Source organism: Pollachius pollachius, assembly GCF_949987615.1.
Source record: "Pollachius pollachius genome assembly, chromosome: 2".
In the NCBI taxonomy this organism is placed as follows: Eukaryota; Metazoa; Chordata; class Actinopteri; order Gadiformes; family Gadidae; genus Pollachius; species Pollachius pollachius.
In genome coordinates this window covers 21,390,261-21,404,057 of record NC_136935.1, presented here as the reverse complement: position 1 = coordinate 21,404,057, position 13,797 = coordinate 21,390,261, and the positions used below count along the sequence as shown (strand labels likewise).

The window sequence follows — 13,797 nt, the reverse complement described above, 5'->3', positions numbered from 1 at the left end:
AAAATATATGTTTTTCAACCTAAATTGTTCTTGTTAAAATTCAATAAAATAATTGATAATAATTAATCTAATAAAAAAAATAGATATATAGGGTTAGAGGTTAGGGGTTAGGGTTACCCTTACCCAAAACATATGCTAATTAGCTAGACGATGGATATTAACATGAAAAATACAAATCTGCTAAATACTTACAGGTGCATGTCTTCGCTTTCTTCTTCTGACTTAGGTCAAATTAAGTCGAACAACGTCAACTGTGACGCAACTGTGATGCAAAACGTTTTAAAAAGCCGGAAAAAGCCAACCTGCCACACCAAAGTGTGCGGCTCTGGGGCTGCAGCTGTAAGCTACTCGGCTTTCTTGGTTCACTGGAGAAGGCGGAGCTACGCACGGAGAGCAGACCTCTTCAGAGTAATCTGCATACTACAAATGTTTTTATTTTGGTTAGGCAAGATGTTGTTTTTTTTTTGTCTCTGTTGTAGAAACAACGCAGCAACACCTCTACCCAAGTCCCGCCCCTGGAACCGCGGAGCCGTATAATCGCATTTACATCAAAATGAAACCACCAATGTATGTAGGTTCCGGGAGGGTAAATTGGGGTGCTAGCTCCAGCCGGTAATTTACCTCGGTCAGTGTAAACGCGCTGACCATGCTGGGTAAAAGGCGTGCATAGGACGGGCATATTTGGCAGTGTAAAAATGTTTTCACAGACATCATAATGACACCCCATTCACTAAACTACAGTGTACATTTTGACCGTCCCACATTCCTTCTCTCTTTCTTGCTCTCTCGCCACCCGCATCCCTCCCTGCAGTGAGCCTCAACCACAGCAATGGGGAGCTTGAAAATTGCTGGTTCGAGCCGGAGGACGCCTCCTTCCTGGTGTCCCCCCTGGTGGTGGCAGGCATCGTCATCGGGCTGGTCCTCTTCCTCTCCTGTGTCACCATCATCATCGGCAGCCTTCGCAAGGACAGCCGGCTGCGTACCCCGCACCTCCGGGCCAGCTACGGTGAGCGCAGACCTCTGGGTTTGGGTTCCAATGTATTGACAGCAGACGTAATCCACCATAAGAACCTTTGCAGGTCCTTTTAAAGGTCCCATGGCATGAAGATTTCACTTTATGAGGTTTTCTAACATTAATATGAGTTCCCCTAGCCTGCCTATGGTCCCCCAGTGGCTAGAAATTACGTAAGGTGTAAAACGAGCACTAGGTATCCTGCTCTGCCTTTGAAAAATGAAAGCTCAGATGCTCCGATTTCGAATTTGGCCCCATATGTTGTCATAAGGGGCCAGGTTACTTCCCCTGCCTTGCCCGCCCAGAGAATTTCGCCCGCCAATGAGACAATGAGCTACGACCCTGTGACCACCACATGTGTGTGTGTGTGTTGTACACTTCTTTTGATAACCGTTTGGCTGTTGGTGTTATGGCGCATAAGGTATGGCGCATAAGGTAAAGCTCCCATTTGGTGAAAAGACTAGACTGCGTCGGGTTCTCTGGTACTTCCACAACGACATTCGTAGTCGCGAATGTCGCGGCGGCGGGGCTCAGGCGGGAGACAATCGCGGGCAACAATCCCTTTCTCCTTCATAACTGCCATCGAGATAACTCCCACTACGAGTCTCGTGGAAGTACCGGGAGTCCGCAAACGGCAACAATCCCTTTCTCATGTCGCCGCTCTGTCTGTACTTCAAATTGATGGAAGTGGTAGAACCAGAGACGTCGGAGAACCCGACGCAGTCGTTTGAGATTCATAATATCATCCGGTGGCACACACAGCTTTTGGCAGTGATAGTATATATTATATTATATAGATATCTATATATTATATTATATTATTTAGATATAGAGCTCCAGGACTCCCGCTGGAGCACCCGGAATGTTCTAGAATATTTACAGAACACGGCTAAAAGCTGTGTGCGCCTCCGGATGATATTATGAATCCGAGCCATAGAGATACATCCACTGTAAACACTAGCGCATGGTACCGTGGCCGCAAGCTTCTCAGGGCCACACCCCCACCCTCCACCTTGACCTGCCTCTAAAAAACGGCATGTTTGTGGAAAGCTCATTGTGGGACTGGCAAGTAGTGGCTGTAATTCTGCACCAAGGCTGAATTTCCTGAACGACTTCAAGTACTGTATTAGTGGCCCACTAACACCTATATAAAAACATCCATAAAGTAGCATGCCATGCGACCTTCAAGTAATTGTATTTATTTTATTATTATTATTATGATACATTGCAGAATGGTGTTGATAGATATCAGTGTATCCTCATAGCAAGCCTTTGAGTGATTCTTCGGCTACGTCATCCAACATTGACGCATCACGGCACTATAAGACTGCGTATAATAGGACAGGATTTTCTACCACATCGGAAGGTTGTGAAAGGTCAGATCAGTCAACAGTCAACATTGGCTTTTGCAGCAAGGCAGCTCAGACCTTCCAATCATTCCCAATTCCTCATTTCTCCTTTATCGTGATACTGCTGATGCTCCATACTCCAAGGATCAGGCCTCAGATTGAGCATTACAGCCCAAGTATCCCTCTCTCAAGCTTCGCATTAGGGACTGACTCACAGGTGCTACTAAGATTCAAGGGTTGGAAAGAGAGAGCAAAAAAGGACAATAGAGAGCTAGATTTAAACCTAAAAATCCAAACATTTCCCCTCTCTGTCTTTGCTATTCTCCGTCATTGAGAGGAGTTCCTTTTTACACACCTGTGATTTACAGGCAAGATGGATTCCGCAACCAATAAGGGAAGGGATTCCCTGATTCAAACCAAAAGCTCTCCAGTGATATCTCTTACCTCTTCACTGCAGCACCTTTAATTATCCTAGGGATGGATGCAACTGTGACGTTCAGGGGTAATGAATGCAGGTGGTGTGTTCTGTCCAGGTCCAGATGGTTTCTCCTACGGGGGGTCACTGGGGGAGCTGCGGTCGGCGTGTATGGAAGACTTCCCTCCAGGCCTGGACTTCAACTCGTACACAGAGACCCTGTCCGATGCTCACGGCGTGTTCCAGGACTCACCACCGGGGTTCGTAGTGTGGGAGGGCCACTAATTACTATGGTTTGAGGGTCTGATGATCCTATCGTAAGATACATCATTTCCATAGCTACGCAGCTGTGGCCTATTTAAGATGAAGAAGTAAACACCTAGCATTCATACAGGATTGGAATAAATAGGGTTTCTTTCTAAGAACATGAATGTGTGTGAGTAATGTCTTTTTACACACACAGCCCCAGGCCGTTCTTCAAAAGGTCTCTCAACAGTTCATCTGAGTATCACTCTAGTCCAACGCACGTTATGAAGCGGCTCTCTGTCCACAGCAGTGTACCCCCTTACTGTCCCCCCCAAAACATACACACACACACGTGCACGCACGCACGTACACACGCACGCATGCACGCACGCACACACATGCACACACACACACACACACACACACACACACACGCATGCACACACACACCAACCCACATGCATGCACACACGCACACAACAACCCACATGCATGCACACACGCACACAATTCACCAACCCGCATACATGCACACACACACACCAACCCACATGCATGCACACACAAACACACACACACCAACCCAGACACAAATACACAGACACACAAACTCACATGCATGCACACACACAAATACACAAACACACTAACCCACATGCATGCACACGCACACACACACACACACAGAAACACAACCACACACAAACAACCACACAAATACTCACACACAGAAACACAGTGTGTAGTATTGTGTGTGTAGCTGAGTGAAAAAAGTAGGAGAGACCTAGGGGGTGAGATAGAAGGGAGTGTGCAAAGAGCAGTGTCTTTGATCTAAATGTCAGCTCCTCTAATAGGACACTTTAATAATTCACACACGTCTACCCCCTGCACTGTGTTGTGTGTTTTTATGAGTATGACCTTGCATATGTGTGTGTGTCTGTGTGTTTGTGTGTGTGTGTCTGTGTGTGAGTGTGTGTGATCCTTTAATCATATTTTAGTGAAGTTAAATTTTACAGAAGGGATGACAGAAACAACTGATGGATTAGAGACCATGGAAGAAAGGAAGCTTGTCTTCTACCTCAGTATCATAGTCTGGTGTCAGAATATATACACACACACATACAACACACACACACATACAACGCACACACACATGGTGTACAATAAATACACAAACAACACACATACAACGCACACACACACATTGTGTACAATAAATAGTCAAATTCATGTTTGCACATTGTCAGCAAGCAGATACATACAGTGATGCATCTTTGTGTGTGTGTGTGTGTGTGTGTGTGTGTGTGTATGTGTGTGTGTGTTTGTGTGTGAGAGTGTGTAGTGTGCATGTATGTGTCTGTGTGTGTGTGGGCCACAGATGGTTGCGAGAAACTCAGAGGACTCAAATCAACAGATCACCTACTGGGACTGTGAACACTGCACTTCCGATTTCTTCATACACACACACACGCAAGAGCTCACCTGTGGTGATGGTAAAGGTTCACGCTACAGTTTAGCTTGAAATCTGTGTTGAGACATACACACACACTCACGCACACACACACCCTTGTAAACATGCACATACAGCAGGTTGTGTCAGCGATGGGTTTGCATTGCATAATAACGAGGAAACTACTCTTCTGCTGTGGTATACTGTGACTACTTGTCCCTCGTACAATGACCATCCCTGCCTCCTGTTCGTCGTTGTACAGTGTGTGTGTGTGTGTGTGTGTGTGTGCATGTGTGTGTGTATGTGTGTGTGTGTATGCATGAGTGCGTGAGTGAGCCCATGTGACTGCATGCAAAAGTAAATGTATGTGAGTTCATACCTACACTCTCAGCATGACATACTCACTCACACACACGCAAACACACACACACACACACAACCATATGGCACGTGCAGCAGCACGTCACTGAGCCACGTGCCGTCAGCCCTCCTCTTGGTTCTCCATTACCTCCACCACAGCCTTGCTTGGGGCCCGGTGCCCGGTCCTCTCAAACAGTAGGGCCAAGCAGGGGTTGACTGTTGCAGTAGAACAAGCAGTGGCCCTGCTATGCCTCTCAAACAGTAGGGACATGCCAGGGTCAGATGTTACAGGGGAACTGGCAGTGGCTCTGAAACTGTAAATCCAAGCTGGGGTCCGAAGTTACAGGAGAAGAAGCAGCACATGGTTCTGGTGCGGGAAGCCGACGTAACAGAAGCTGTCTCTAACAAGTGCCTCTGTTCCGCCATAGGCTTTATGTTATAGACCCCTTAAATTCAGTTCAACCCTGATCAATGATGTGCAGGTTTACATCAGCGTTTGTTTAGTCAACCGCAACATTCATCATGGCTTAATCTGTCTAGTTACATTGGTTGAACCCTGAGAATCGAATGCCAAATAAGCCCCCTCCCGAGGTAGACGTTACTATAATATATATCTCTCTATATATATATATATCTCTATATATCTCTCTCTCTATATATATATATATATATATAGAGAGAGAGAGAGAGAGAGAGAGAGAGAGAGAGAGAGAGAGACAGAGATAGCTGGTTTCAACACCTTCTCATCTCATAAACACAAGGCATATTTACACTGCCAAGCCGGTTCGGGCGCGGCTTGGCACACCCTGCAATTTCACTGACTTGCCTAACCAAGGACGTAAAATCCCCCTTCGTCAAGGAGACGGTTTTCTTGGTTCAATGGAGAAGGCAGGGCTACGCACGCGGAGAGTAGACCTCTTTAGAATACTTTGCATGCTCTGAATGTTTTTCCTTTTTCATGATTCAAGACACTCGCATGCATGTATGAGTATACATCTAAATAGGCTACAAACGCGATTTACTATTTACAAGTGCAAAACTCCTAAGGAAAGTTCCTTTGGTACTTTCTCGTAGATCGCACCATCTTTCCCCCCCTGCGTTAAATGCGAATACGATTGCCCCTCTCCCATGATGGTCAGCTTCTCGCGAATTTCCCGTCTCTCCAGTTAGAACTACTCATGTTGATAACGCTGCGTTGTCTCTGTTTAGGCAACGCAGTAACACCTCTAACCAAGTCCCGCCCCTGGAACCGCAAAGCCGTCTAATCGCATTAACATCTTAATGAAACTGCCAATATCTGTAGGGTCTGGGAGGATCAATTGGGGTGCGAAATCAGGCCGGTATATGACCTCGGTCAGTGTAAACACGTGGACCATGTCGGGAAAAAAGCCAGACATAAGACATAAGATATTTGGCAGTGTAAAAACATTTCATCACATACCCCCAAAGTAATGCAGAGATGCAAAGTAATCCCATTTGCACATACAGGTGCATACCATGAAGACATGAACACTCACTCAAACATTAATTGTGACCTTAGTGACCCACCCAACCACTTACCTACAAAGGTTTTCATTATTCTTTCAGATTGACACCCTCATATTTCAAGACCAGCATGTCAACCCCCTCCACCTCAGTGTAGCATCGTTTCCGGTCGTTATTCTCCTCTTTGTTTGTTTGACTCTTCTGTGTTTCTCTGGATCTCAGCATTAACGCAAACAGGGAAACCTGAATGATCTTCAAGGTTTAAATAAAGATTTATAGAATTAATTCATTCATTCTGTAAGTATTTCTCATAGGATGTGGGGCCACGTCAGATTCTCTGAACAGTATCTTTGTAAGGCCGGCCCCCTGAGGATTAAAAAAGCGTGATCTGATTTCGGGTCAGGGGGAAGGAGACACATGTGTGTCACCGCTGGACCAGTGCCTCCGGTCTTATACAGTTACCGTCCTTTAATGGAGTTACTCTGAGGCACTGCTTCCTCTTACCACACCTATGAATGTGGAACACACACACACGCACACACACACATACACACACGCACACATACACACACACGCACACTCAGACAAACACCCCCTTGGTAATTGTCCTTTGATTTGGTTTTGTCTTAATGTTGATGTTGGTAAGATTCAAGTTTCCTTCACGAATGGCTTATTTTTTTTCATGACACTCAAATAATAGTTATTCAATCTTACCTACAGCCAATTATTTTCTTTATATCAATTTTTATAATTCATCTTATTTTATAAAATGTAATGTGTGCACTGTGTGTGTGTGTGTGTGCATGTGCGTGAGCGTGAGTGAGACAGAAACACCTCTTGGGTTGTGGGATTGTTTAAGGGCTAGATATAGCTTCAGCATTCATTCCCATCATTCATTAACCTTCACAATAACTTCTTGTTCTTCTGTCTGTTTCCGTAGATATGATGAGTGTATCAGCCCCGGGGCCACGCAGCTCTTCATTCCCATCGAGGATCCGCCCCCTTACTCCCTATTGGACCCCTTTATCAGAGGGGCAGGGCAGGAGGAGGAGCCTGCCTACATCAGTCCATACCCCTACAGCAGAGAGTCTTCAGCCAGCTGGCTCTCTCCTGGCCAGTACCCAATAGGACTGCAAGATCCAGAGCAGCAGCCTATCTCTTCCATCTCCCTCCCCCTGGAGGCAGCGCCGGCCTATGACTCGGTAGTGACTGAGCTGCCCCTCATGCCATGTGACCTCTACAAGCACCAATCCCAGGGGGCCGGAGCTCAGCCCCACCATACTGAGGCAGACCACGTTGTGTAGGACTCTGGCTGTGGTTCCTCCACCGTTGGGCGGCCACTGGGTGGTTTGTTGTCTGAATCCAGGGGAATGAATAGCAGAGTAGGACTCTGGAGACACTCATTAGGAGTGAGGCTCAGTATGATAATGTCCGCTGTGGAGACGAGGGGGTCTGGCCAGATGGGACCCTCTTTAGATACCTAGAAATACTTACTGTAGCAAGAACTTTGTATTCTTTATGTATGTATTTATGTATTCAAACAGCTCTCTTTATTTGACCATGAATTTGCTATCATGCTTTATTTGTTGCTGATTGCAAATAAACTTAAAAACTGTGGGTCAACACATTAACCAATAATGAGTAGTGCCATCTAGGGACGGATTTCGAAAGTTGGTCTTTCTGGGCAGTAAAAGGATATGCTGGGCTCTAGTCTAATGAAGGCTTCGACTGCTCAAACAAGCCCTCCATCTGCTTAATGCGAGCATGAGCTCATTGCCGACAGCAGCAGCAGATGTTGTGACCTGCTCACAGGAGTCATGCTGCTCTAAAGAGCGCTCTCAGCATCCTCTGGTGGAGGAATAATGAACAATATAAACCTAGTAAGTGACAGCTGGAGATGTTAACTAGTTGAAGCCAGTGTTAATTGAACTATAAAGAACTATAAATGTACAAACAGGCCTCTCACTACAATATACACATGGTGTTATGGTAGCTGAAAGAATATATATATATATATATATATATATATATATATATATATATATATATATATATATATATATATATATATATATATATATATATAAATAAATATATATCAATAAATATAAATTTTTTAATTGTAGTAACCTGTACCTCGGGAGGGGGCTTTTTTTTTTAACACCCATGAACCTTGTGGAGTTTTCTTAGTAAGGAATTTAATTTTAGTTGTTGTTGCCCAGCAGCGTTGTGTAGCTTTCTCGCTCTCTATCTGTGTGTCTCTCTCTCTATAGATCAGAGTGGATAGGGCGATGGAGAAGTTGATGTTACTATTCAGATGAAGGCTGTAATTCGACATACGTGTGGTGTGTGTGTTTCTGTCTCTCTTTCTTTCACATTGTTTCTCTCTCTCTCACCCTCTCTCTGTCTGTCTCTCTCTCTCTCTCTCAATCTCTCTCTCTCTCTCTCTAATTGATTTAGGTAACTAATAATCCCTTATTGACATCCATGAACAGTGGCAGTTCTGCGTCACTGCAGGGGGGTGGGGGGGTGTGTGAGACCGTATACAAATATGCATTTGTGTACAGTCTCACACACGTACATATTTTGAGACGTTTGCATATATAATACCGGACTGGGAGGAAGACTTTTCCATTTTTCTTTTTTCGAAGGAGTACTAAACCACAAACCACGGCCGCCATTTTGTTTCTCCGCTCCTCTCCATATATACTCTAACCTGTCATACAATATTCTTTACTCATTATTCAGCATTTGGGAGATTTAGTTTTACGCGGTTGCGACTTCTCATTCCGATCTTTCTAAGCAGTATTTATTTGGCCTCAGTAGTTGGACGGGGTTGTGGGTTTGATTAGGACCAAATAATTCACAGGTGTGTTGTATTTCCTTTTTCAACCATTTCAACCGAGGTTGTATCAATATAATTAAAAGGAATGAATGAGTAGTTTAAAAATATCTGTCTGGCCCTGAAATATAATGAATTACACTTAAAGTAGAATTAAGTTTAAGACAGCTCAACAATAAACAATGAGAATACCAATATATGTACTAGAAGTTGTAATCACCCCAGCAGCTTATGGTAATACAAGTCCACCCTATCACACTTTTTATTTGTGTTCATCAATAATATGAACTCTTTAGGTATTTTATTATTTATATTATATTGTATTCAGTGATTCACTTCATTTTGAAATGAATGTTACCTCTACTGAGAATGAGAATGAAGTGGTTTAGGTCTATTAGAGCAGCTTAGCTTTCAAAATTCCTAACAAATCTCAGATTCAGAATAAATGTGGAAAAACAATATAATTAAACAAATCTGGAGTGAATGTCTATCGGTTTATTTTGATAGAGATACTGGAACCTATTTTAGACCTTTTTGACCTTGGTTTTTGGTGCATGAAATGCCCCAGTAACTTGGCTGCGCGTGTAGACTGGTAGCCTGTGAAGAAAAGGACAGCAGGTCAGTAGTCAAACAGTTATGTGAACATACAATTATGGATCATTTAGGATCATTAATGTAAACATAATAACGTGGACATTCATTAAGCTTGTATGTACATATCAATGATGATGATTACAATTAATAGACAGGACAAGCTTCACAATTTGAGTTGATATTCTTAAGATGCATGTGTAGTGGAATTGTATGCTTTTTATGATTGTTATCCTATTTTTGTGTTAAAAGAATGTGCCTACAACTTTTAAACTGTTCTATCTACATTATTTTCTTGACCAACATAATATAAATGTGATAACACCCTTCATGGTGCATGCTAACATAGCTGTGTTGACATGTAAAATTGAAAGTTTCTTCCCTTTCGTCACCATCCCTGTTCGACATCAAGCAACCCAGATCTGCTGGTTAAACTATATTTTTGACCTTTATGAGCATAAATCAAGTTAAGAGAGGTGAGGAAAGTAGGTAGAATTGCATCTTAATGTGCGTGCATCATGTTCTTCTGCGAAGGGACAGCAGGATAGTTCTGCTGTTTAGCAGATGAGCCTCCCAGTAATCCTGTCCCAGTCCCCTAATGGGCTGGGATACTGATGGTTTTTACTTTGCTGTATCTTCCGTCTGTCCAGCTGTATTGACACTCATTCACTTCGGCTTTCTCTGAACCGTCACCATGTAATATTTTGACTGCAGGTATCGTTTTTGTTCAATTGATTCCGAGCTCATGAGTGTCACAATAAAATCCATCCATCCACAACTTCATAGATGAAGGGAGCCTTGATGAGTCCATCTGGTCCACCTCATGGCCTAACATTCTACTGCAACGCTGGTGGGGCCTAGTGTCACAAGAGATCTATAATGCCAATACAATTTATTAAAAAAACACTTTTTAAAACCAGTTCAAACCAGGGTCAACCAGTCAAAGAAGAGCTAAGTGCAGTAGAAAAAGAAAAGCAATAAGAGATTGCTTCAACGAGTTAGGTTCCATTAAGTAACAGTGGATGCATATTTTGCCAATCTGCAACACTTCAGACTCAAAGCAACTCTACACTTGAACTCAGCCAATCAACATGGATGCTCCAAAGACATAACTGATTCTTATGAGGCACCTGAAGGGATTGTTACAATCCTGGAGGATGCAAGAGATGAGGTTCACAATGACTTAGTCAATATTTACTGTTTGGAAGGCTCATTGCCTCAGTCTTCCAAGGTTAGATTTGTCCTCTTCTCTGGCGATGTCAAGAGACAGAAGACGGTGTTCCAGTTCAACAATTAATTATTTTTATTACAAAAGTTAAAATAACTTCAAAATACGAAAAACTAAATTAAACTAAATAAACCAAAACTTGCTCAAATAACCAAACATAAATGATTAACAGAAATAAACTAATCAAAAGACAGGAATAAACAAAGTACACAATTTAACTTATGATAAACAAACAAATCAACAATGAGGGCGATGTAAGGGATTTATCCCAATATATCCCAGTTCAGTACTGAACGCGCATTGAAGGCCAAAGCACTGAGCAGAAATGAAAGCATGCAGCAGCCAAATCATGCAGATCGCATCAAGCGGGTAGAAGCGTAGCAAGTCCGCAATGTTGATAATACATTCCAAGCCAAAGCAATGTGTCAGCAAATCAGTCTCCAAGCAAAACAGCCTCCTGGCAAAACAGCAGTGTTTCAGTGCTTTTAGGGCTGATAAGACCTGGGGCGTGTATTGATATGTTCCGATATCCATACTTCCCGTATTTACTATACTTAGTTTGAGTACGTAGGGCGTTCCAATTACGATCGGGGTGAAAAGAAGTGTACCATCAAAAAGTGGTGGTGCCCTCAAAAAGGTAAAAACACTTTTCGCAATCAACCGCAGCCATCTTAGCTAGCGGAACCGTAGCCGAAGAAGCGGAGCCAGGCTGAGCAAGCAGCTCAGCTCGAAAAAGAAAAGATGGCTACCCAAACGACAGCGCCTGCAGCTCCCGAACCCTAAAAATGTAAGTTTTTGTCATTTTAAATATTAACATTTTGCAATCGCCTCTCAAAAGTTGTTTTAATGTATTAACATGCATTAACACCGCGCTTGTGGTTGCAGTTGTTGTTATCTTCCGGTTTAGCATGCTTCAGCTTGTTATCGGCTCCTTTATGGAGCCAGTATCCTGCCATAATTCAAACCTGAAAAAAAGTTTCAAAGGCTCGTAAGTCTGGGTTTGAAAAATCAACACCTTGTAAAAAAGGTTTTGCAACACTGAAAAAAGAGATTATAGCCTGAAAAAAAAATTAAAACATCTGCAAACATGATTTTGTGTTCTATTTTATCTTCATCATTTTCACCAAAACATTTTCAAAGTTTCAAAAATGTCACCAGCGCATTTGCAGTTTCAAATCTGGCACTGTTCTAACAGTGTATTTCATTGTTTCCCGGTTTTGAAACCTTGTAAATGGGATTCTGCAAACAGGTGTTCATACATTGAGAAATAAGTTTTGAAAGGTTGAATATTTCTTTTTAAAAACTTGTAAAGGTGTAAATTTACACCATTGCAATGTATTTTTTCAGAACTGACTTTTCAGCACTGACTTTTCAGAGATTTGACCACACAGGCGCAAGCTTTGAGTCACGTGATTATTGGCAGTGTCCTGTCGCGCATTCGTTTTGAAACTCCTGACAGTCAAAAGTCTGAAATCGTTGATCTGCAAAAAGGAGAAAAAAAACGTTCGTGGGGGCCGGACTATTTGGCTCTAAACCTATTGGTTGCTCTCTGCTGACGTACATTCCAATCACATGTGCCGTTGACCAGGCTGTGCGTGATTGACAGTGCTCTGCCGATGACAAGAATAACAAGCGACCTGCACGGTTGATTTTGTTTTCCATTTTCTGGAACCACTCAGAAAATGAGTGGTAAACTTGATCATTGATCACTATAATATCATGAGTATGACTACAATAACTTCATCACAAAATTAATCCCCCACTATAACCTAAATGACAGATCGTGCACAACCAAATGGTCATGCAAGAACTTCTTTCATACTCCTGGTGAAGCTAAGAGATTCCTCTGTGAACTCTCCTCCATTGATTCCTCCACTGACTCCGACATGACAGCCTAAGACGCTGGTGGCGCTAGTGACCTATGACTAGGGCCAATGTTAGCACAACACTGCCTGCTGATTAACTTTTTAAACTCTTCTGTTATTCATCTTCGTGTATTTATTTCCTCATCTGACAGGTATTGAGTTTTTTTTTTATCATATGTGCAACCTTGTCGCTGATATAAGCGCTGTGTTGGTGGCGGCTGCTTTATTTTTGTTTCTTATTGGCAAAATTGTCGCTGGGCACTGCTATAGGGGTATGGAGCCAGTATCCTGCCATAATTCAAACCTGAAAAAAAAGAGTTTCAAAGGCTTGTAAATCTGGGTTTGCAAACTCAACACCTTGTAAAAAAGGTTTTGCAACACTGAAAAAAGAGATTATAGCCTGAATTTTTTTAAAAAAACATCTGCAAACATGATTTTGTGTTCTATTTTATCTTCTTCATCATTTTCACCAACACATTTTCAAAGTTTCAAAAATGTCACCAGCGCATTTGCAGTTTCAAATCTGGCACTGTTCTAACAGTGTATTTCATTGTTTCCCGGTTTTGAAACCTTGTAAATGGGATTCTGCAAACAGGTGTTCATACATTGAGAAATAAGTTTTGAAAGGTTGAATATTTATTTTTAAAAACTTGTAAAGGTGTAAATTTACACCATTGCAATGTATTTAGCACTGACTTTTCAGAGATTTGACCACACAGGCGCAAGCTTTGAGTCACGTGATTATTGGCAGTGTTCTGTCGCGCATTCGTTTTGAAACTCCCTGACGGTCAAAGGTCTGAAATCGTTGATCTGCAAAAAGGAAAAAAAAACGTTCCTGGGGGCGGGACCATTTGGCTCTAAACCTATTGGTTGCTCTCTGCTGACGTACATTCCAATCACGTGTGGCGTTGACCGGGCTGTGCGTGATTGACTCTTGATTCTTGGCTCTGCCGA

The 13,797-nt window shown here is 42.7% G+C and overlaps 1 protein-coding gene across 1 annotated transcript; it reads left to right on the top strand.

Annotated features, from left to right (window-relative positions):
- The first annotated feature begins 302 nt into the window (after nucleotides 1–302).
- Nucleotides 303–8,117, top strand: bean1 (brain expressed, associated with NEDD4, 1). Its single transcript, XM_079759058.1, has 4 exons — nucleotides 303–408; nucleotides 812–1,006; nucleotides 2,895–3,036; nucleotides 7,258–8,117. Coding segments are annotated over exons 1-4 (702 nt in total). The 5' UTR covers nucleotides 303–407; the 3' UTR covers nucleotides 7,622–8,117.
- The last annotated feature ends 5,680 nt before the right edge of the window (nucleotides 8,118–13,797 follow it).

Bases quoted from the DNA above. Each gene is read 5' to 3' on its own strand.
- bean1 (XM_079759058.1), top strand. The intron at 1,007-2,894 runs GTGAGCGCAGAC...TGTTCTGTCCAG, and splicing joins GCACCTCCGGGCCAGCTACG to GTCCAGATGGTTTCTCCTAC. The intron at 3,037-7,257 runs GTTCGTAGTGTG...CTGTTTCCGTAG, and splicing joins TTCCAGGACTCACCACCGGG to ATATGATGAGTGTATCAGCC.